The sequence below is a fragment of the Mycetomoellerius zeteki genome, unplaced genomic scaffold (genome assembly GCF_001594055.1).
Source record: "Mycetomoellerius zeteki isolate Tzet28-1 unplaced genomic scaffold, Tzet1.0 scaffold291, whole genome shotgun sequence".
Taxonomy (NCBI): domain Eukaryota; kingdom Metazoa; phylum Arthropoda; class Insecta; order Hymenoptera; family Formicidae; genus Mycetomoellerius; species Mycetomoellerius zeteki.
The window spans coordinates 24,180-49,214 of NW_017257273.1; the positions used below are offsets into that span (position 1 = coordinate 24,180).

The window sequence follows — 25,035 nt, forward strand, 5'->3', positions numbered from 1 at the left end:
TTACGAGTTATTTAACATTTTATGTCAATATGTGCCAGAATAAGGTATAAAATATCTCGTAAACTATTGATTTTTCGATACCATGATCTTAATACTTTGTTATGCAAAATAATTAGAAGAATCATATTGTGTAAAAAAATTTATATAATTCCATTTAAAAAAATGAAGTTGACCTTGAAATCTCCGAACCGCTTCCACCTGGACAAAAATTATCACCATATGATAGCCCCCTTTACATCGTGTAATTTTGATTATATAAATTTTTTTCTACGCCTTATAGATTAGAAGATATTTCAGATGGACAAAGTTATTGCCCCACCATGTATATGTATATATGTATATATTATATATATTTTTATTATACTTATATTTTTACTGACCTGGTGGTTTTTTCTTGTCAGGAAAGCACTTGTCCATAAATAGAGGTAAGTCTGATAAAAGAATCTCTTTTTGTTGATGAACTTCTTCGGGATTCATAGTAAAACCTATCTCATCACTACCTTTCTCCCAAGGTAGCTTTCCACACAACCATTGTATAATGTTATAACCTAAAGTCTCTAAGTCTCCTCTCCTTGAATGTGCTGAAAAATATTTTATTGAATGAGAGACTAAATTAATATTTCATTTAACAATAGTCGAAAGGAATAGGAAAAAGCTCAGTTCGTCAAATAAAGTTATGCATTAAATTGTTTTTTATGTAATAAATTCTAAGATAAACAGTTCAATTATTCCTGTCAGCTCTTTTGAAGGAAGAAAATCTTTTATTTTTATAATCTTGATATACAAAAAAAATTGCAATGTGCAATTGTAATATACGTTACTGAAATGATTGACATACTTCCATGATGAGCGTCCCGCGATGTAAATTCTAAAGTACCCTCGTGAGCTCTTCTCTCATCATGTACAAATGGTTTATGTTCACCAGTTCCTGTACGGAAACGATATGCCAATCCGTAATCCACTAAGTACGCCATCGACTTTTCCTTTCCTATTTCGTTCCCATATGATAACAAGATATTTGGTCCCTTAATATCTGCATGAGCATATCCTTTACTGTGAATATATTCCAATGCATCAAGCTAAAAAAAAAAAGAATTTGATTAAACTGCAACCTCGATCGACAATTAATCACAAAACTCGCAATTCCAAGTGTGAAATTTACCATTTGTACAGCTAACGTATTAACAAGTCTTGTTGGTAATTTCTTTCTATGCGACAGAAATAATTTTCCGATATCCACGCCATAACGAGGTATTACTAAAAACCTGTATCGTTGACCTCCGTAAAAATGAGATCCTGATCCTTCATATGTAGGTACACCAATTCTTTTCTTTCCCTGAGATTCGCACCAACTTTTGACTGTAAAATATATCAAAACATAAAAAATATAATCATTTGATGTAAGTATGTGTGTGTGTGTGTGTGTGTGTGTGTGTGTGTGTGTGTGTGTGTACATAAAATTATAATATTATATATGTAAATTTAATTATGTGTATGTTACTTACTCATGTGCTTCCGTGCTGCTCTTATATAAAAATTCATTTCGACAAATAATGGCCCATTATTATGAGGTTCAATCTTTACAACATACTTTGCATCTTGACCAACAGGTGATGTAATGTCATTAGAGGCTATGGAAAAAGAAACAAACGATTAATACACAGTTCTATAATAGACTATAGAATATGGATTATATTTCAAAGTTATAAGTGAAAACAGATTACAAATATAAGAATATTTACCGAGATATATGTCTCCAAAACCACCATATCCAATGGTATTCCCTAATCTCCATTTATTCTGTGTAATATCCGTCAAGATTTCTCCTGCTGGCAGTTGCGCTGGTAATTTACAACCTGCAGCTGCCATTCTCTTCATAGGCACATCTTCTGCTCGTCTTGGCGGCATCCTATCGCTATTAAATCATTCATATGTATATTAAAAATTTACTACAACTTGACAAAAATACGACTCATCATGTAGAAAGATTCATCCAATATTTGTAACAGGATTCTTTTTGCTATCAAAATTGTATCATAAGAGATAAACTTATTTGATACAAATATATGATAGCAATAAAGTACATAAAAGATCTTACAACTTTGTACAAACAAGAACATGTCAAGGATATTAATAATTTTATATTTTATTTTTTCATTTATTTTTTAATAAATGCCGCTTGTATACATTTTCTGAAGTGCTTTATTTAATATTAATTATGTAAAAATGTTATCATTAAAATAACATATATATATATCATGTACATTAGTAGTATATCACGTATATTTTATACTTGTCATAGACAAATTTTTATAACATTAAGGATGTCTACATATACATTTGTAATTAAAAATAAAAAGCAGATGTTTAGTATAAAATTAAAGAATGCAAAGAGATCATATATTTATGTCTTCCAATTAACATATAAATTATATTCTTTAATAAATTACAAATATAAATATATATAAAGTTATATATACATTTATTTTATTGTTACTCGCATTCACCAATGATTTAATTTCGTCCCGACACTCTAATTAAATAAGAAATACTACTACGTATATATTATAGCACAGTAAAATACTATTCTTTAAGAATATTAATCATTATTATATATAGAATTGAAATACATAATTCTGTTGCAGGACGTAAATTAAAATATTTCTACATAAAAATTTCTACATAAAAATTATCGTAAATAGATAAGCAACCTATTGCATAATTTATAACACATCACCTATAGCAAATTTAATTACCTGACTACTTTGCATACACTAAAAGCTGAAGTTATTAAAATTATAAAAACATAAAATATCTAAAAAAATAGCCAATATCAATATCATCCATCACATTCTTAAATGGAATATGTATCTGATATCTTTCAGTATTATTCATCAATATACATTATATTATGCTTTCTACAAATAATGTAATTTCATATATATGTGTGTGTGTGTGGGTGTGTGTGTGTATGTGTGTGTGTGTGTGTATATATATACACATATATATATATATACATATATGTGTAATGCTTTTTCGAACACTAATGCAGAGTAGTGTAAGGCCGGAATCAGACTACGCATTGAAGATTGAGGTTGAAGATTGAAGATTGAAATTTGACCAATAAGGACAAAGAAATTTTAGCTCCTTTCGTTTCGATTGGTTAAATTTGAATTTGTCAATCTTCAATCTCAATCTTCAATGCGTAGTCTGATTCCGGCCTAAGCAACTAAAGATCTGTTTTTTGTAGCTGAACTAGTATACACTAGTATATATTTAAAGAGAAAGATACATATTTAATATTTAATAAAAGTGAGAAAAGTTCTAGTGCAGTCTAGTGCAAGAATAAAAAACAGACTTTAAAAATTAGCGATAAACACAATTTGCTACTTCCAAAGTCTATTTGCTACAATTTTTGGTAATACGCTAACTTACATAATGCAATATTTCTACATATGTACATGGTAAATGTTCTCGGTAAATTATTATAATGATACATATTCATATGTAATACACAGTAAACGTACAAAGCTATCAAAAAATAATAAAATTTCTTTTAAATGTATTATTTAAAATAACTCGAATGGATTTCAATGCATAGACAAGGGATCATTGTATGTACGCGAAAAAATGTTCATTACAAATGAATTTCGATATCATCAATACCTAATAAGAGTCTTATCGACAATCAGATTCAATTTCTACCAAACGTGTCAACATGCCGTTCTACACATTACAATAGTATACTTACATGGACGTACGTATTTTTCTAATCTTTTTTTTTTCTAATTTTCTGATATTGGCTTATTTTATTAGTTAATGAGAGGAACTCATATCGCGCATTCGAGCGATCACTCACAGCAAGAACGTCTCGATGACAATGAGAGACTCGCAATTATGTCTCGCTGGACGCCAAGTGCATTCCGCAAGGTTAGTCACGAAGGGATCTCGAACGATAGTCTGGTGTAATACAGCGAAATACGAGCGTATGTCGTCGTTGAAAATTAATCGAGATATCGTGCACAGAGTGCGAGCAACCGGCAACTTTTCCTCGGAGACGAATGTCTGCGTAATATAAGATTCGCCACGCACAAAGGAAGGAAGGCCTAAAGAGTGAAATCGCAGATCGTCCCGATTGTATGTTACAAAGTGGTACCACAGTACGTGCTGCGGTCCCGCAACGTCTAACGTAACGTTGCCGCGTACGTTCGATAGATGCGTGAAGCAACGTTTCGCCAACGTCCCGTTGATGCGGAATGGTGTCAAACAACGCGAGCGGAAAACGCATTCGAAGCCTGCATTGGCCTGCAACAGCTTGCCGAGTCTTGGGCCACTCTTGGACGACGAACCGGACGGACTCCAACACGGTCGAATCGCGATTCCGCCTCGAACTTAACAAATCACATCGCACCGCTTCGAAATACGCTTCTTCGCAGAAGCGCCGATCAGCTGGAATCTGTTTCCAACGACAACGATATTTCTCGCATAGAAGCAGCAAGTATCGCGCGATAAGCGATAACACGACCAACCGACTCGGTCTTTTTTTTTCCCGAATGACAGAACGTAACGAAAAGCGATTGGCTAATTGGAAATTTGCACTTTACACGATCTACGACCAGTAGGAACATCCGTTTTCTAGCGTCCCCAGCTGGGGTCTCTAAGGAACGCGTTTGTCCATTGGACGCCCATTGGACTTATTATGTGTGTCGCACGCGTGTGAATCCTTCATAAAACCGGCATACAGCCGGTAACGAGAGAATTAAAACGCATTTTTTTTTATAGGACGGAAAGCCAGTGAGCCTCACTATAGTGGCGTCGAAATAATTATTTGAGGCAAGGAACACGAATTATAATAAAATTTTATTCGAGGAACAGCTGTAAGATTTTGAAAATAAACCCTCCACCTCCTCTACTCCTCTCTTTGTCACTAGAAAAAGATGAATTAGTTGAACTCTGAGATTAAAATTAAACTGCATTGGTAGATGATACATGTGAAGTTTCAGCACTAGAGATGTAAGCGATAGAAAAAAACTAGAATTTAGGGTAAAAAACTCTGAAAATAATGGTTTTTTTTCCTTTGGCTTTGACAGTTTTTTTACTCGGATTTTTTTTAGCATTCCACGACGCCGTACTATTGCTCCAGAATTTAGTTTTTGCATTTATCCGTAAGATTTCTGTGTAAAAATAATTATAAAGGTTAAAATACTGTATAATAATTAATATAGTATAATGCCGGTGGTCATAAATATACCTTACCTTTCACTATTATTTGAATAATATTTTATACTGTACTCCAATTTTAATATGTACTCCAATTTTAAAAGTTAAATAAGAGTGGTCCATACTGTACCATTAATACAAATAATACTTTACTAGACTAATTGACTGTTTATGTTGTATACTGTGATTGTAATTATACATATTCTAAATTTAAATTAATGAGACAATAAAATTATAAAGACAAAAGTATTAAATAGCATCGAAATAACGAGAAAAATGAATTCTATTTCTTCTACATATTAACATGAATTCTGAACGTTTTTTTACGAATTTTATGTAATTTGGTCAAAAATACCGTTTTTTACTAGATACTTTTCTCCGAAGTAAAAAATACCATTTTTTTACATCTCTGTTCAATACAGTGAAAGCACTATAACTTTCAATTTTATAATATTGGGATATTTTAAAACTCATTGTATAAATGTTTTAACCTTCAACTTTTATTCAAGAATATACTTGTGTGAAAATATAAAAGATATATAAACAGTAAAACAATTAGGAACAGAAAATCAATTTGAATTAAATTTAGTTGATGCTCACGACAATTAACGCATAATTATATTTGATAAATTTTAAAGATTTAAAGGCTATATATATATTAAAGGCTCTGTCTATAGTATTTTATTCTAAATACATACACATCTTTTCTATATGCTCAATTTTGAGAGTTTATATTTTACATCGGATTGTTCAATGCCAAAAAAAACAGAAGGCCGCACTTGTAAGGGATTTATAGAATTTAGAAGAGTTGAGAGTATCTAATATATAAAGATAAATATACATATACACCAAAATAGAAGATATACATCTTATCTTAAAATATACATATATATAAAAATCTATTCGCTGTAATTTAAATACATAAAAATGGAAATAAGAACGTGCCACATCGACATTATCTATCTAGTTCCTATTCGCTATATATATAAAAATAAATATTGAATAATCGCTTGAAATACAACAAAAGTGAAATGGCACTATGAAGAGTAAAAGTGTCCTCTAATTCACATGTAGTGAGTAAGATTGCATTTGTATCGAGCTTTTTCCTTTAAAAGTCTCACTGTGACTTCTCTTTCAGCAATTAATCAATCAGCTGGAGAAAAAGAGGGATCTCGATACATGTACAATTCCTCACTACACCAGAACAGAACAGCAATTTTACTGTCGATTGTACATATACAATATGCGCGTGTATTCTAAAATCATTTATTTCACAATCTCCTTCAAACCAGTCGATTTCGCACTTACTTCCCACAGATGGAGTGCTACTTCTGGGTCTAGACCTTTTTTAGAGACGTAAAGTTTACAATCGCGATACAGATGTCCACTTTCCTCAGACAATGACGGTTCTGTTGCACAATGCAATACCGTTTGCGCACCCTGTAAATATTAATTTGTAATAGAAAGTAATAATCCATACAGCATGAAATATTTCACAAATATTTCTAAAATATTTTTGCGAAATATTTTAATGCAATATTTTAAAATGTTTTATAAACATTTACGAAATATTTTATTGAAATACTTCAAAAAATGATTCACATAGATATTTCATGCTGTGTGGGAAAAGTCCTCTTACTCGTACTAGTTTCGTAGATAAAAGAGTTCAATAAAGGTAAAAAAAAGATTTTTTTCTAAAGGTGGATCACATGTTGAGTGAGATGAGATTTGTACGTTTACCTGATTTGCAGTGCGTAGAAACATAAGAGCAACAGGCGAGAAAATGATATAATGAAACCAGCTTCTTTTCACGTTTCTGAATAAACCAGTATAAGTAAATCCAGGACACACCATGTACACATTAACACCGGTATTTTCTGTTCGTTTTGCAAGCTCAGTGGCAAAGTATGCATTTGCAAGCTTTGAGTTACAATAGCCAGGATTCATTCTGCTTTTTACCGGTAATCCTTTCTCGCCATTCAAGTTTGAAAAATCTATTACTCCAGATTCCAAAAGCTTGGATGTCACTACCACTATTCTGTACAAAAAGTTTTATTTCAATATTTTTTTTTTGCTGCTCTTTCAACGTTTCAATGTCACTATTTCAATGTCACTCTAGAATATTGCACTTTATACTAACCTGCTAGGAGCGCTTTCCTTCAGACGATTCAAAAGTAAATTGGTAAGCAAAAAGTGACCCAAATGATTTACTCCGAAATGGATCTCAAACCCATCTTTCGTCAAAGCGTGATCTTTCAGAGGTGCGTATACCCCGGCATTATTAATCAACACATGAATTTGGGAAAATTTCTTTAGCACTTCATTGGCAAATTTTCTAATCGACGAGAAAGATGCAAGATCCAACTCCATAGGAATCTGTATGAATAGGGATAAATCATATACATACGTATACATTAGTTAGAAAGTAAGAAAGACGGATAAAAAGTAATATAGAGATAGAATTGTATAATTCGATACGTAAAGGTTATTGGTCCAATTTTATTAAAGAAAGATTATATGATCACCAATTCGCCAGTAGATATTTTACTGCGTATCTCTGTTATGACATTCGTCGCGCTTTGTACATCCCTGCAGGCCATGATGATCGTGGCTTTTCGTTTGGCCAATTCCTTCGCCGTCTCCTTGCCGATGCCGGAGTTGGCACCGGTCACAAGGAATACCCGGTCTTGTAGATTGTTGGTGCTCTTGCATTTTCCCCAAGTGCGCTCTCGGCATTTGCGTAGCAAGCCGATGAGCAAGACCATTGGAAGTATGAAATAACACCACGAAGATACCATATTGACCATAGGTGACTTTCAACCTCGTGGCATGAGACTGTTTTGTTCCAAGTGTAACACGTGGATGTGTGTACACTAATTCAAGCAGAAAACAGACCTACGTTGATCGCGGTTGATCGCAATGACTGGCTCAAACGTTGCTAATGCATACTAACATCAAGCGTGACACAATATTACGCGTTTTCACGTTCACTCCAATCGAATGGAGCTTCTAATTTTTTGTCGCGTACAACAGCATGACTGCAACCAAACGCAAAGATCATCAGTCCAAAGGCAAATCTTATCTCAAGCACTTCGAGCGATTCCACATCTCTGACAATCTCGAGCAAAATAATCACTGCAACATCACAAGTTCGCCGCCGCGAACTCCTACGCGGAACTTTATTTACAATCGTAGCGCGCAAGCGCAATACTACTACACGCAAATACTCCAGCAATAGCATACGCAAATTTTCGCGAGTCCTTGAATACCCCTTTCAATGAGAATTCTTGAAACTTATTCATCTCAAAAATCCGCGATATACTTCGATAAAATATTATTTACTATTCAATAAAACATATATTCGATAAAACATCCCCTACAGCACAAAGTTGCACAAAAGTTACAGCAACACTGCTGTAACATTGCAGCAACATTAGATGTTGCAGCAATATTGCAGAGATTTTACAGCGATATTGCTGTAAATTCTGTGCTGTATGGGATTATTTCAATTTCAAGTTTACTCGTAATTTCCAATATATGGATATTCGAGAATTTTTAATAACTATAAAGTAATATCGATAATAGATCCGTTGGCGTTGCTCGAAATCTTCAAAAATTGTTGCACTTAAAATGAGATAATAAATGATATATTAATTTGGGTTCTGAAGAGAAGAAAGGTAAGATACTGAATGCCAAATATATAAGTAATGCAAATAGATAATTATTTTGTTTTTCACTTATAGAGGTAAAGAAATAAAGGAGAGAAGCTAGATTGTCTTATATAGTTGCTTTGTTAAAAAGTAGCTAAGTAATATTATACGAAGCAGAAGTTCTTAGATCTATTGTTTTTAACTAAAGTTCTCGAACGGTTCATCTTTCTTCCTTTTTTCTCCTTTGAAGAGAAAACGAGAAAAGATGAACCGTGCAAGAAGTTTAGCTAAAAAAAACAGGGTTCTTTAGAAGTACTCGTTAGAAATACAATAAAGATTATTAAATATATATAGGTATATACATATTAACATCACTAATGAAGTGCTATTGAAAATAATGCAATTTAAAATAACATTGAATTATAATATTTCGTATTTCAGTGAAACCGAATGTGTATAATAAAAACATAGCATATAAATACGAATTTGATTTATTTAGTATATTGAATGCAATTTAATATTGATTTATTTTGAAAATGTATTTTTATAATTGTATTCTGCAATGTTCGACCATATACATTCACGTGCATTCTTCACCTATTTTTCATTATATTTTCTTATCAATTTTATAAGATAAATGAAATTGTAAAAATTAATAAGACTGAATTGTTGCTTTATGTAGTATTCAAATTAAAAACGCATAAATCTACGGATCAGTTAATATATACACATTATATGTTCCAATAAATTATTTATATTTTTACAATAAATTTTAATGATAATGTTGCAATTACTTAAAATATGTTAAGGCACGCGATACCATATTCTTCCACATATAAATCAACATAATTATTACAGATGAAATATTTATATATTCTTATGTATAAAGACAGTTTCTCATTCCTAAATTGATCATATACTGCATGTGTGTGAAGTCATATGAATGCTTTTACAACATTAGTTCGGAGAAATTAATAAAGCTTTGTGTAGGTACACATAATCTCTCAACTTATAAAGTATATTCTCTTTTACGGTTCTCCATAAAAAAATATTTCTCATTCATAGTTCCGGCCATTTATCATCACAATCTGATACATTGGTATTAGAAAGATTCTCAAGTTTATGGTAAATTGAATTTATATTTTATTACGAATAGAGTGTTTTTTCCATCCATTCTTCCAAGGTGAACGTAGCTGTTTGGGTTTTATCTGGATCTCTCTCTCTAAAGATATCTACAATATTGTAATAACTGGTTTTATCTTATGTTTATATTAATATTACTTAATAATAATTATATAAATTATATATATATCTATATATGACATAAACATATAATTAATTTGTAAATATTGATACACGTATTAATAAAAACGTGTTAACATATATTAAAAGATAATATATATTTTAATAGTTAATATATAAATGATACATAGAGATTAATTATTAGATAAATGCAAGTTTCACTTACCAATCATTGTTTTAAGTCTGACCGTGCACATTATGTAATCGTCGAAAGTAATCTTGCCATCTTTAGTACCATAACGATGAATCAATATATTAAGAATATGATTGTTTAAACGGTATCCCGCGCTATTTAACGCTTGTCTTAATTCAAATGCATTTAAATATCCTGATTCGTCTTTGTCGTACAACTTGAAAACAGCCTGAAATATTTATAATATCATAAAAATATTAGGTATACAAACATCTCATGAGATAAAGAATTACAAATTGAAAGATTTTGCACTTACCCTCCATTTTCTAACATCATTCCACAACGTTTTAAATTCTTCAAAACCGAGTTTGCCAGAGTGATCTGCATCTAACATAGCAACCATACTGCGACATATATCTTTACTGAAACCTCTGTCGTGAGTCTCTGTAATTTAAAGGAAAAACTCATTTTGCTTGTTGTAATCTTCATGTAAGAGATATCTTGCAATATCTGACATAAAAATTTTTAAATACGTACAAAAAATTCACATAAAATTAAAATAAAAACGTAAGAGTATTATCTTACAGTTTTTCAAATGTGGTAAAAAACAGTAATGTCTTCAATTATGTAATAGAGATGACAAATTCAACGATTATGATACAGTTACATTGCAAACTTTACACGTGTGCTGACGAATTTAAGCAATTCGTTAATGTTTCATTCTCTGTTAATTGATAAAAGCATGCGGTAGGTATTTTTCATCGGAAAGTTCTGTCCTACCTTGTGGGAGACATAAAATGTCAACCTGCTAACATCATTATGACATTGTCACTATCAGTTCACCATACGAATGCTGATGAAAGCGCGTTTCGTGTATTAACATAGGAATAAATAATCAAACAAGTGGGATATAATCATCACGGCGTAACGCAATTGGTAAAACAATCCTGTGGTAAGAGATGTATTTGTCTTACCTACGGGCTTATTGTACTGTTCATTATTACAAACAATGCCGCACAGCAGTGAGATGAGAGTGTCGACAAACGAACCATTTCCTTCAACAGTTTCGGGAACATGTGCCTCGCTACGATGCGCCAATTGTGGTAACTCTACCCGTAACACACAGCTACATGTTAGCTTCGAATTTTACATACGTACACTTGGGCCATAAGAATCCACGTAACATTCACGTCTTGCTTTAAATTACAATCTCTATTTCTCTAACTTTTATATAGTCTCTAATAATCTAGTTCCTACGAGAATTAAATATTTTTAACAGAAACTTATATATCACTTGTATAATATATGCTCGATCTATGCTTGTTTATTAAAAGATTGCATTATTATAATTATTTTCGACTATTTAAATAATTTTTAATTGATCTAATTAAATGAAGAAATTTTCGAAATATTGATATTAGACTTATACCAATTATCTAAAGGACCCAAATGTATTTATGCATTGTAGATACAAATTACAAGGTAAAAGATAAGCATGCAGAACTTTTGATATGATTATTGAATGATTATAAAATGCTGTACAGTGTGCTGAAAGAATAAAGTAATTTATAACGAGGAGCAAATTTGTAGTAAATTAATCGGCTATCAGGCTAAAAATAAACGGTGCAGATGATAAAATATAAAAACTATAAGATTAATGACAAAGCATTATTTAAAAAATGTATGATTTTATCAATGAGAAACATCGAGCAAATTAAGCATAAAAATTACAAAAAGCTACGAAGCAAAGCTCTTATAATTAGAATAAAATACGATCATGTACGGGAACTATACATACTCGTATTTAGAACTGTACATACTCTTTTTTTTACATCAAGATATATCTTACAGCGCGCAGACAATATTTACCTTTCCTCATGGCGTAATCTAGGATATCTTTCAGTTCCGTCCAGTCCACTTCCAAATCATCGCCAGCAAGTTTCTTGAAGAATTCTCGGACTTTCTCGCCATTGCGATCTTGCTCAGGTTCATTGGGAACCTACAAATACAGAAAAAATATTTCGTTACAAAACATAAAAACAATCTTAATCTATGACATGTTTAAAAACTGCATCATGAAATTTGAATTGACTTCACTTTGTAACTATTTTTAAATTACAATATTTAAACACAACTTAAAATATTTTGACTTATTAGTTTTTTTCCATTAGTACGTAAAATTTACATATGCAGTACGAGCCTTGAAAAATAGTAATAACATCTTCTCGAAGATGCGAAAATAGCTGTAAATCACAAGTGGATTTAAAACATGGACGTAATGAACTTATTCTTTTTTCTCTTTATTTCTTATTGATTGTTATTAATGAATTTGATTTCTATCATATGTATATACATACATTCATAGTATACTCATTATACTTATTTATATTATGTTCTACACGTATTTTCAAATCAAAGCGGTTGTAGCGAAATCGAATCCAAGACTGTGTTCACCAGGATACGCACTAAGTATTATTTTATCTTTGTTTAACATTCGGTGAACAACAAGCATAAAACGATAATGCCTTGAATTCCTGAACGCAATCCTATTTCTTTAAAGCCCATTCTACATTAGACATAAGCGGATCGCAAGTTTGTTGCAACAGTTAATGTGAAGCGTTGATTTCAAAATGCAAGCTTCAGATTGGCTGTCGCAACAAAAAAAAACTTGCGATCGGCTTGCGATGTAGAATGGGCTTAATTTCTTACTCATATATAAAACATATTAGAGCTTTCTGTTGTCTCAACATACAAGCATGCGTTTTACTTACGTTATCTCCGTTTTGGTCCTCCTTACCACCCGCAGGATTAATTATCTAAAAGCCAAGCAATATAAACGTGCGGCTCGTTAGTGATTAGTTACCATTGTGAACGACATTTTTCACGTGAGTCAATTATCAGATGGTACGACAGCATTAAATTTTGCAAGCATTAGCTAAATACAAAGACTTAATTGCATAGTGTTGGTTAATTCTACGTTCTTTGTGCAATTTAACATAAATTGATTTAATGCATTTCTAATCTATGATTACACTCTTTTGACACACAATGCATATATTCATCAAACTGAATCATTAGTGCTGTCAGTGCCAGTGCTGTTGAATTATTAATAAATGTCTTAAGTTGTGTGATTTGTCGCATTAGTATGATTTATCAATCCTAAACATTAGTATAAGCTGACAATCTAATGTGTAAGAACTTTGTACACAACCATCCTTAAAATTTCCATTGGAACTTTCTGATTTAAAATATGATCTGAGAGATTTTTTTATCATCCCTCCATTTAATATTATACAATAAACAAAATAATTCGTATTGCTTAGGATTAATCTATTATTACCCTTACCCTATCATCAACTTCTCCAATACCAACTTCTTCATCATTTTCTCTGTAAATAAACAGATACACTTTGATAAAAGTTCTTTAACATCGTGTTGTTATATTGCAATATCGCAACAGAACTTACTCCATATTATTCTTGTTCTCAGAGAAGATTCTCAGCAAGAATTCACCTTCTTCGTTTGGATCGAAAGTACTCGGAACTATGCAGTAAACACCTGGTGGCAATTTGAAACGACACGTAACTTCTCGTAAATTTATAAATGCCGGTGAACGTCCAACAGATGCGTTGTACTTGAAGAAATTAATGTCTAGTGGTTTTGGTAGCCTCTCCGGATAGTCTAACTGTAAAAAAAATAGACTTTTAATAGAAAATATTTTTTATTTTTTATTTTTCATCTTCTAACATCGATTTCTTGAAAATTCATGTGTTTCTTGAAAATGACATTTTACCTATTAGTTTTTCAGTAAAAAGCTATATGATAAAAAATATAATTTATCAACGGTAATGAAACTTTATTTTCTTCGAAATGTCGAAGATAAATATTCGAATTTTCAAATAAATCAAATTTATAATTCGATTGTGCTGTATTATTAGACATTATATAAGGATCTATTAATTTCACATGCATGATATATCGCGAATCCAACAGTGAGGCAATCAGCACCCATCCTTCTTTGCGCTCTTCTGTTTTTTTGCATCAAAGCGACAATTACGGTACATTTGTCATCATCGTCATCTGGAGACTCCAATGTAATACGGTACTGCGGATTATGCCAAAAGGTCTCTACAAAATATATGTTTTTTGTTTAACGAGAATGCTCCTACGAAATTTGACCAGTTCGATATATTTATATATAAACGTGTTAAAAAGGGCTATGAACCAAAAGACAACATGTAAATATGTAAATATATAAGATATAATATAATTATTAAGAACTAAAACAAATTAAATAACAAACGTCATTTCGAGCCCGATCGGGTCATCTTCAATGTTACACAAAAATATACATATTTAAATTATAAACGGTTCAACTAATATATAAAAAGATAAAAAAGTACAGACTTCTGATATAAACTGGTCACTTATTATCTCACCGTTTTTATAGAATTTGACTTGATACTATTTTCATTACGATACTTCTGAGAATTTTTTTTTGCGCACTATGACATTTTTAAATAAGAAGTTTATTAGTTTGACATTTTATAATATGCGCTATATCATTGCTTAATCAGATTAATAACGACAGGATGCAATTAAGTGACCAGTTTATACCAGAAGTCTATACTTTTTATCTTTTTATATATTAGTTGAACCGTTTATAATTTAAATATGTATATTTTTGTGTAACATTGAAGACCCGATATGACGTTTGTTATTTAATTTGTTTTAGTTCTTAATAATTATATTATATCTTATATTTACATATTTACATGTTGTCTTTTGGTTCGTAGCCCTTATCAACACGTTTATTTTTAATTTATATATTTTATTATTATATTTATATAATTTATTATATATTAATTGAATCATATCACACGATGTATTTTATATTTATATATCTCACCTAAAAAGTTTCTGCAACCACCCGCTGTCACTCCGCGCACCCACTCTCCTTCAAACACGCTCATCTCCCAGCGTTTTTTCCCGGCGCTGATATCGTCCGTCGTTAAGGAGTCGGGATTCAAGTTGCATATCTCGAGTTGCGTGAAGTGGCGAATAAAATCATGGAACGACATCCAAAATTCACCGTCCATGTCGAATGTCAGGCCAAGTTCCTCTTTCTCATGATCGGGGATAAATCTCCATTCTGGTGATCTATCGACAGATGACGAAAGCGTGAACTTGAAATCATAATTGTCGAAACATAGGGGGAGAATACTCACTGATCGCTCCAAGGCCCATTCCATTCTGCCTCGTTTCCCCAAGGATTTCGAAGCCTCAATAAAGGTATGGTACCGTACCGATTTGGCATCTGGATCTCCACGTTCTTCACGCGAGTGATGCTGTATGCGTGACCGCGTATCAATCCTTGAGGTGTTTCAGCCTCCAGTACGTTGGGGTCGGGCTAATAGGAAAATGGATCAAAGTAATAATCAATTGAAACCTACGATAATAATAAATCTTATGACTGCTTATTCACCTCGATAGAACAACCCAGTAAAGAGTTTCTCTCAAAGGCTTTTAACAGAATATTAAACAAGTTCGGTGGCGTTTCGTCCATTTGGTACATTTCTGTTACTCCACCAGTGAAATCCTCCATGGCTTCACAGGTTGTGCCACCCTTTAATGCCTCGTAGGAACCATGAAGTTTTGCGTATGCTTTTTCGAGAAGGGCGCTCCAGAATTCATTATTCTCGGCCGAATGAAGATACACTAATTCTCCACGACAGGTGGGCAATCGATCGTCGATCACTACGTCGACCCATCTACCGTACTGCCAAAACCTGATATATATACAAATCTTATGTAAGAGTCTTTTCCAAGTTAGCAGCAATTTGTAATTTAACAGAAAATATTGTCACACAAATATCGCAGAATTTAGATAAAATAATATATTTATGACATTTTCTACTCGGTAGTTAACGAAACTTCCGAATGATATATGTAATTCGTTTCTATAAACATTCTGGTTTATATGATAATAAGAATGTAAATTAAATTATTTTTTGCCACGTCGGAAAAGCGTTGTTTATGAAACTGCATGCGTTCGAGCAAACCTGAAGTGAAAGATTCCAGCGTAATTTTCCTCGAAGCTCTGATCCTCTGGCACTATTTGAAAGAACAAATTCGAATGCATGGTCAGATTCGCCACTGCGGCCAGCAACCAACAGTCTCCCAGTTCTCCTTGCTGAACATCGAATCTTGAAAAACCCTCCACAAAGAGCTGAGGATCGTCCGCGATTTCCTGCGAAGTTAGCGCGTTGTAGGTCACGTTAAGACCATTCTCCTCGCGTGTTTGATTTGTAAATTATTGTCGACGGCAGCTAATAAAACTTAGGATAATTCAAAAGATTTCTAACCATCGGTCGTTTCCATTCTATGTATCTATCCGGTCTACGGGAGAAATACAGCGACGAATCATTGGCTGGAAATTCAGGATCTTCAAAGAGTCTTCCTGTCTCCAGGCACTCTCGTCTCAGGGTATTGAAGTCTTGGACTTCCCCTCGTGGTCTGAAGCCGGATCCTTTCTCCCCTAACTGCGAACATCAGTTTGTGCATGAAGTCGTGCATACGCGGATCTATTTTTAAGAAAGAAAGGGAAAAAAATTGCGATTTTGGCCTACATTATAGCAGGGTTTTCCAATATAATTTTTTGTTGTTCGTATCCCTTTATCTTCAAAAGATTTTTTATTCCACGTTGTAGCATCGCGGGACTTGTTTGGCAAGTTTGTTGCCGAATTTTTAGGAACAGACTCGCGTTTGGCTAAGTAAAGAATATTATTGTTCTTGCCGATTATCTTATTATTCGTCAATTTTGTAGATTCGACACTAGATCCGATTTTCAGAACCGCCAGACCTTCTTGCATGTAATTTTTGTAGCGGTAATTGGTATATTTGCTACGTCGTGAATCCATATCGGTGAATTAACAAAGAGAAGCGGATCGTTTTACATGCATAGAAAAGAATAAACGCGTATGCAGAAAAAAATCGTCACGTAAGCAAAGCAGGTCTCTTCTCGAAAACGTGCAACCGATACAAAATGAGAAGCGAAACTATTCACTATCATGAGACAAGTTTCATTGTTCGAACTTGGAACAGATATCTTTATCAGATAGCTTCGATACAGCTATCGTTTGTGGAAATAGTGGTACGATAACTATACCGGAAGACAATGAACCGCAATTTAGATTGCGATATTATTTAATAAGGATATGTGAACAACTGCGCGTACATGAAAAGATAACAAATTAATACACGGTGTGATGCAGAAATGCATTACAATGAGTATTACAAAGTGTATTAACCAATAAATATCTATGTCAATATAATAATATATATAATAAATATCTGCGTCAAAATATATTTTTATTTTATTTTATCAATTTATATACAATTATTTTTTATTGGTTCTGAAAATATCAAAACATTCGATAGTTGAACTTAATCAAAGTAGGCTATGAAATGAAATGCAAAGTGCATAAATATCTAAATATTAACAATTTTTGCGAATTCAGCAGTCGAAAGGAAAAGTTCCGATCTTCTTTTGAACTGTTTTCAACTTGTATACATTGTCAATAATTAATTTAAACATAAATTGATACACAAAAGTTATCGTATTAAAAGGTTCTGAATGACATGCAGATGATAAACTAAACCAATTATGTTTTGAATTATAAACAAGTATTGCAAATAAGAAAACAATTTTAACGAAATTAATTTAGTAAATTATTTATTGTGCTACTTATTTATATTTTTATTATACATATAAGCATCTATTTAATTATTTAATATTTTACCAATTTATTTAATAACTTTTTAATTATTGTTTACACCCTGGGAAAAAAATGTTTCGTATATAATTATATAAAAAATTGACATACAATTTATATACAATTATATATAATTATATATAAAATATATCCATAACATTTTTTCCCGGATTCTATTTCATTGTCATTCTTTCAACTTTTCAATACGTGAACAAAATTTTTAACATTAGAATTTAAATAATTTATGTTTTGTAAAAACACACACATGGACATGAATACTATTGTATGACGCATGCTATGACGCACATAATTTTTTCTAATGAATGAATACGTATCGTGCAAGAATGCATTGTATCAGTTACACATTTCTCGTACAATGTCGTCATCACTATTGCCATCACCATTGGTATTGTTAGAATATCTTGCATGCGATGTATATTACAAAAGACGTGAATAATTGTGTGATATTAAATTAAAGAGAATTTTAGTATTCACATTGTGAAAGATCATTCAAGATTAATGTAGATTTTTCGATAAATTTGCGAAGTATTTCTGAAGCAGGAAAAATAGGAGGTGTTAAATGAGAGGAATTGATCAATCGTGCGTTTTTCTCGGTGTTACATTTTATTCCAATATGCTATGCACAAGTTACATGATTTTATGTGAAAATGTTTAACCGGTTAAGTGGTAGGCTTTTTAAAACATTCCGTGCCAAAAGTGGTAGGCGTCAATTGTGAACTAAAATATACCAAAATTTGGCCCTGGGGGTTTTTTGGGTCGCTGATTTCATTTCGTATATAAACTGCGGGGGTAAAACGTAATTGCAATATATATACAAAAATCGCCATTTTCATTCAACGTATTAGTCGCCATGTTGTGTTCGCCATCAAATTTTACAAATTTGACGCCAAAATCGAGTTCAGAAGCCCAAAAAACAATAGTATACCAAATTTCAAGCAAATTCGTTGAATAATATAGAAGTTATTCAAGATGTGCATATATGCTACAATACCACTTTTGGCACGGATTCTTTTTGTGCATATATGCTACAATACCACTTAACCGGTTAAGCTGGCTCATTTTCAAGCTCTATTTAAAGATTATTTATATATTAAGTTGTGCTTGTAGTAAAATACAACAAAGCAGTTTATCTCGTAGATATATATATATATTATTTTTGGTAAAACATTTATCGATAATTTTTCTGATTATTTATATCAAAAGATATCGGAAATAAAAGTAATCCAATTCTTTAATTATGATTATTTTTCTATCGTTTATCTATTTCTTAGCTATTTACATGAGAAACAATTTGATAGAATCTAAAATTAGAAAAATTACTATTTTTAATTATTCAGAAAGTAAACTAAAAATTTTCTTAATAAATTTATTCTTAATAAATAATAATTTAATTAAAATTTATTTCAATTTATAATTTGTAATTTATAATGAAGAAAAACAAAATAGGAATCGATATCTATGCGCTGCAACTTGAAAAATACATCAGACAATGAAAGATTTATTTCAACAAATATTCGTCTTGACAACACAGGTTCTAAGAAAAATTCAAAGATCTATCTACTAGTGAAGAAACAGATGCTTCATGACTCATCGGCTGCCGGCTCTTTGCCTCTGTGAGACAAATAAGCGTACCACTTTGATATTGAAGAGCGACGGTAGGAATCGCTTGATCTCGACCGCCGTTTTAACGAACACATCCTCCTCGGTGCCACCTCCGTCGCCGTAACCACCGTAGTAACTCATCGCACTTGTTTTCCTCTCTTTTTCTTCTCAGCTACGCCCAAATCCAAATTGAATCCCAAATGATTTCGAAAACACCGATCGTTCGAGCGAACGACGCAGCTCGAACTCCCGATGTTGTCTCGAATGCCTCGATATCCGTCACGTTCTAACAGGCACGGATTACGAAGCGCGAGAAGATACTCCGACGCGGACGCGAAACCGTTACGACCTGACAGATTCTACGTCGGGTTCACCCACGAGGATAACCATTAACCCACACCCATTGCTCTTCCTCCGCACGTCACGCGTCAGGTGTGTATGTACACCACTCCGTCAGTATGCGTTTCTCGAAATGATCTTGATTGGCTCGATGGAGACCTTTCAGTGGCGACTTTCGGATTCTATACGTCTGTTTTCTACAGCTGGCTAGAGTATATGTACACACTTTTGGAACTTAAAGTGAGATAGATATATGTTCGATATATTCTGACGAAAATGAGAAAGAAATTCTAGTTTAGTGTCGGAATAATAAAAAACAGATCATAGGTTTGTCGCGTCGCAAGCTCCAACACGTTCCAACATGCTTCTACCATATCTCCTACTTACTCTACCAAGCACGTAGGAGTGAGTAAAGCTGATTCTACATTAGTCTCATCGCAACGTCGCAAGCGTTGCGGTCCAATTAACATCAATCTAGCTCGACTCTGATTGGACACAACGCTGCGACATGCTTGCGACACTGCGATGCGACTAATGTAGAACCAACTTTAGAGCTATGGTAGGAGCATATTGGAGCATGTTGGAGCATGCGACGCGACAAACCTCACTGTCACATTGGCTGCGTTCCACTTAACGCTCACAATGCTCGTGGAATCATTTTATCCTTGTCGTTTATCAAATGTTAAACAAGGACAAACGATGCTCACGAGCGTTGCGAGCGTCAAGTGGAACGCAGCCATTATAGCGGCTAAACGCGATTGGTTGTCATCCTTAAATCTAGCCAATGGTTACGCTCGTCTCAAATTCGCCGCCATTTTGAAAACCTTGATCCAGCATGCGCGCGATTTAAAACGACAGACATTACCAATGATTCCGGTGAGCGTCCTTGTGACGTCTAATTAGCAAGACCATTTAAACCGTTCGAAATTAGCCGTTGCAATTTTGCAATTGTCAGCTGCTGTACAAGATGCTTCAAAACTCTCGAAATATGTAAGATACGTCATACATTGTCGTATACTCACCTCGATCTTCTTTGTTTCTTGTCGGACGAATTCTGGCTCGGTTATTTCTCTGTTCCATCCATACGAATTCATTTTCGTACACTTGAAAATTCTTATTCCGATGAGATCTGCGAGCTATCGGAAATTTGGCAACAATCGGTAGAGTCCAATTTATTCTATTGACCACATGTCTTCTTGACAATATGAAACTTCGTTCTCACTGGTTAACCTCACTTTTTCTGCACTGTTATCGTCAGTGTCACGATGACGCCGATTCTTATCGAAGTTGCGCGAGTTATGACTGTAGGAAGGTTAAAGTCGTTGTTCATATGGTGGATTATCTTTCTGAATGATCGTATTGTATACCACTTATGGACAGTACTGTATATGCGGAGTAGAGAAAAAGAAAGAGTTTATTTCTTTAAAAGATTTATTTTGATAAGAACCTATTATAATTCTCATTTATTAATGTTAATTTAATACATTAACATTAATTTAATATATTTAATATTAATTTAGTACATTAATAATAATAATTAATTTGTCATATTAATTTGTTAGATTTGTTATATATGGTATGTATAATTAATTATAAATCAATCACTGAAATAATCAATATCGATAAACATTTAAAAAATATATATAAATAAAAAATATATTCCAAATTAAATTCAACACTCAAATTATACAGAGTGTTCCCGAATTTTTCATAAACTTTAATATGTTCTGTAAGATGAAGAGAAAAAAAATATTATACAAACATAGGTCCGAAAATGTTTTATGTGTGTTTATCTGAATTTAATTTGAATTTATTATCTTTTTTGTGTAGGTAAAGGAAATCTTCCTATAATGATTCTTTCTATCGTCAAAAAAGGTGATAAATTCAAAATTACTGAAATAATCAATGCTCATAAACATTTAAAAAATATATATAAATAAAAAGTATATATGTAATATATACGATGTCAAGGTTATATTAATATGAGCAGACAGCACTTTGAGATGCAAACTTATCGGTAAAATTGTTTCTTATACATTTCATATTTTTGTTATAATTTATCTAGATTAATTATTATTAAACTTTTTAATAAAACATTTTAAGATCTATGTATAACATTTTCTTATTTCATTTCATATAGAATCTATATATGAAATGAAATAAAAAAATGTTATACATAGATCTTAAAATGTTTTATTAAAAAGTTTAATAATATATTATATATATTATATTATATATGATATTATATATATTAATATATTATATTACATTGTAATCTATATTATAAAATATACTATATTATTTGTCTATAAAATTGTAGAATCTAGAATTCTCTTCACCTACTTTTATTCAAGACGATGCAATAAATCTTATACTGTATCAAAATATTTATTGAATATCTGTTGGATGTTTAACTTACACCAAATGTCTAAAATGTGCTACTGATTGATTTTTGGGACAACTGCCAAACAGTTCCATCTGAAGATCAATATTACTCTGATAAAATTGCTTGGATCTTAAAAAGAAGTTCCGTCTGTCGATGATTTCTATTGTTATGATTTTTGCGTGCCGACAATCGGTTCCAACAATTGTCTGTAATCATACGCAATTATAATAAACACGCAATTTTGCTGATTTGTAAACAAGCAGAATCCGGGATCGTCGTGACATCATCTAATAACTCGGCGTGAAATAATACGAGTCGCGATTATTCGGCCGTGTCTTTATTAGTTTTTATAATCACTTGAAGGAAATTGGATCTGTCGTGTTTTGTGAAAACAACTTTCTACTATGTCATGGTCGACTTAATTGGCGCGGAGTCAGAATCATTGAATTACGACACTAGTTATCGCGACAACAATTATTGTTGCAAATAGTGTGTATTGTATTTTGCCACCGGTACCGTAGTCATGTATATTCGTACATATGCCAGCTCAACGTATTTGTGTTATCATTTTTAGCTTTTATTACCATCAGAAATCGTGCACCGCACGATTCATTACAACACGATGGTCGATATAAATCCATTACAAAGCAGATGTTCAATGTCTGTGAACATGTAGACATTATCACGTTGCAAAGTAAATAAATATACTAGAAGGTGCACAAAAAGACTTGCTGAAACGCAAAATTGCAGAGCGCGATTTCATATTCAACAAAGAATTTTATTCCTATATATTCCGACAGAAAATACGAAATAATTTGTGAAGTAATAATTGTTCCATAATTTTACTTGTTAATGCTTTTATATTGTATGTAAATTGACAACAAGAATCAATGTATATAAAAAAAGACATATATATGTATGTAAATACCATACAAATCACTTGCTCTATCAAAACTGAAAATTATTTCTGACAGGGTTGATTTTTCGACTTAGTGAGTATTTTTTTAATTATTTGATATTTAACTATCTACCCTTACAATCCTTTGAATTTTTTCCACGATTAAACTCTATACACATTTATGTAGCAGTTAAAAGGATTAAGGCGCACAGAAGAGAATAAAAAAACCACTATTTGCAGGCAATCCGTTCTCCCAGCTTTTTAATAATAATTCTTTATTTGCGATAATCCAGAAGCTACGCTTTTTTTTAGCTCTATTAAAATTGTGGCACTGTGCCGAACCTTTTATCGATCCAAAGACACACCCTTGTGCGCGTCACGGTCACTGTATCACATTAAAGCTGAACTTAATCTCCTATCCGATGGTTTAGATATAATGTACATCCAATTTAGCAATTATTATTACTATGTCGCAATTAAATTAGTCAAGAAAATCGTTTAACCAAAAATTACTTCACAAAATAAAATGATCGTGCACAGCGATCGTGACACATATGGACATTCTTATTTAAAATAAACTAATTAGTTTCCATTATCTAATTTACAGCTGTTATTATCTAACTAATTATTGCTGCTACTTTACAGCTGTCGTTATGTATATTGCATAATGTTGCAGTATACATAATGACAGCTGCATCTTCTCAGTGATAAAACTTATAATATCAAACATGTAATTATACAAATGTAAAATGTATTAGAATAATTGCTTATTAAAATAATTGCACATTACAGTAATTGCACATTAGATTAATTATAAATAAAACGTTGTACAATTGTTTTTTATTATATAAATTTTATCTTTGGAAAATTCCATAATTCCACAATTCACCTCGCTGCCCATAATTACTCTTATAATTACACTGTAAAAAATAAAATGTGTGTTAATTTTAACTTATAGTTGTATAGTAGACTTTCTGAAACACGCAAAAATGTTAAAATTAACATTTTTGTGTTAATTTTAACATTTTTGCCTGTTTCAGAAAATCCACTATACGACTATAAGTTAAAATTAACATTTTATTTTTTACAGTGTAACTCTGTCTATGCAACAAGACTAATATCGTGAGTGTTTTGCGAATTACCGTATCGCAAAATGTGTTAATCGTTTTTCTGCGCAATTCGAAAACCTGGTTGCAGGTGACGGCACCGGATGATACCGATTCTGTACCGCACGCGGTCGTACCGAAAAGGACGCTGACGAGCGTGTGGTACGTGATACACTGGCTGGGATATCCAGTGAGATTCGCTCTGTTTCAGAACAAACTGTCCCTTCCCTCTTCCATCGGAGCTGTGTCGCTGACGCGACATCGATATACGAGTCACTTACTTACACCTGCATTGCATATTGAGAACTGCTCTTTTTTCCTTATAAGGGATTCTCATAAACGGTACCAAAAAAGAAAGTTCAATTCGTGAACCGGTTCTCCATCGCTCCGTCATATTATATGAATTTTTTTATACAAATATGAAAGTAATAGTATCAATTGTATTATATGTGAGATATCGCAAATATATACATAATAAAAAATTATAACTTCTTAATTATTTATTGCTTTTAAGAATATTTTTTAATTGAAAAATGATTTCATTGAAAATTTATTTTATATTTATTTATGCTCGGGAAAAAATATTTTATATATAATTATATA

General features: G+C 32.2%; 3 protein-coding genes across 12 annotated transcripts in view; all 3 read right to left on the reverse strand.

Moving 5' to 3' along the window:
* Positions 1–4,222, reverse strand: part of LOC108724328 (serine/threonine-protein kinase VRK1) — a 7,484-nt gene extending 3,262 nt beyond the window's left edge. The window contains exons 1-6 of one of the 2 annotated variants that reach the window (XM_018450654.1): positions 3,860–4,222; positions 1,743–1,915; positions 1,506–1,631; positions 1,163–1,359; positions 839–1,079; positions 381–581 (exon numbers count right to left, since the gene is read on the reverse strand). In XM_018450654.1, coding sequence (XP_018306156.1) covers positions 381–581; positions 839–1,079; positions 1,163–1,359; positions 1,506–1,631; positions 1,743–1,908 — 931 coding nt within the window. In that variant the 5' untranslated portion in view covers positions 1,909–1,915; positions 3,860–4,222. Of the gene's footprint in view, positions 1–380; positions 582–838; positions 1,080–1,162; positions 1,360–1,505; positions 1,632–1,742; positions 1,916–3,751; positions 3,767–3,859 lie in introns of those variants that run through there. The other variant, XM_018450655.1, reaches the window with a different exon arrangement.
* A 1,882-nt stretch (positions 4,223–6,104) lies between these two features.
* LOC108724329 (retinol dehydrogenase 11) lies at positions 6,105–8,405 on the reverse strand. The gene is made up of 4 exons (XM_018450656.1): positions 7,746–8,405; positions 7,361–7,596; positions 6,961–7,258; positions 6,105–6,660 (listed from the first exon to the last, which is right to left on the reverse strand). Exons 1-4 carry the CDS (start codon positions 8,025–8,027, stop codon positions 6,487–6,489), a joined length of 990 nt encoding a protein of 329 aa, XP_018306158.1. The 5' UTR covers positions 8,028–8,405; the 3' UTR covers positions 6,105–6,486.
* Positions 8,406–9,635: 1,230 nt separating this feature from the next.
* Positions 9,636–25,035, reverse strand: part of CalpA (calpain A) — an 18,390-nt gene continuing 2,990 nt past the window's right edge. Inside the window, exons 1-16 of one of the 9 annotated variants that reach the window (XM_018450668.1) lie at positions 24,469–24,662; positions 21,065–21,344; positions 16,671–16,847; positions 16,368–16,555; positions 15,791–16,094; positions 15,534–15,715; positions 15,215–15,465; positions 14,276–14,433; positions 13,773–13,990; positions 13,652–13,694; positions 13,077–13,121; positions 12,175–12,304; positions 11,280–11,414; positions 10,622–10,749; positions 10,339–10,534; positions 9,641–10,102 (exon numbers count right to left, since the gene is read on the reverse strand). In XM_018450668.1, coding sequence (XP_018306170.1) covers positions 10,017–10,102; positions 10,339–10,534; positions 10,622–10,749; positions 11,280–11,414; positions 12,175–12,304; positions 13,077–13,121; positions 13,652–13,694; positions 13,773–13,990; positions 14,276–14,433; positions 15,215–15,465; positions 15,534–15,715; positions 15,791–16,094; positions 16,368–16,555; positions 16,671–16,847; positions 21,065–21,136 — 2,313 coding nt within the window. In that variant the 5' untranslated portion in view covers positions 21,137–21,344; positions 24,469–24,662 and the 3' untranslated portion in view covers positions 9,641–10,016. Of the gene's footprint in view, positions 10,103–10,338; positions 10,535–10,621; positions 10,750–11,279; positions 11,415–12,174; positions 12,305–13,076; positions 13,122–13,651; positions 13,695–13,772; positions 13,991–14,275; positions 14,434–15,214; positions 15,466–15,533; positions 15,716–15,790; positions 16,095–16,367; positions 16,556–16,670; positions 16,848–16,934; positions 17,381–19,733; positions 20,143–21,064; positions 21,425–24,468; positions 24,663–25,035 lie in introns of those variants that run through there. The other 8 variants (XM_018450667.1, XM_018450661.1, XM_018450666.1 and 5 more) reach the window with 8 other exon arrangements.

Excerpts from the sequence above, each read along its gene's own strand:
- LOC108724329 (XM_018450656.1), bottom strand. The coding sequence starts at position 8,027 with ATGGTCAATATGGTATCTTCGTGGTGTTATTTCATACTTCCAATGGTC. Across the intron at positions 7,597-7,745 it reads AAATATCTACTGGCGAATTG|ATTCCTATGGAGTTGGATCT; the intron begins GTGATCATATAA and ends CTATTCATACAG. Across the intron at positions 7,259-7,360 it reads AAGGAAAGCGCTCCTAGCAG|AATAGTGGTAGTGACATCCA; the intron begins GTTAGTATAAAG and ends CTTTTTGTACAG.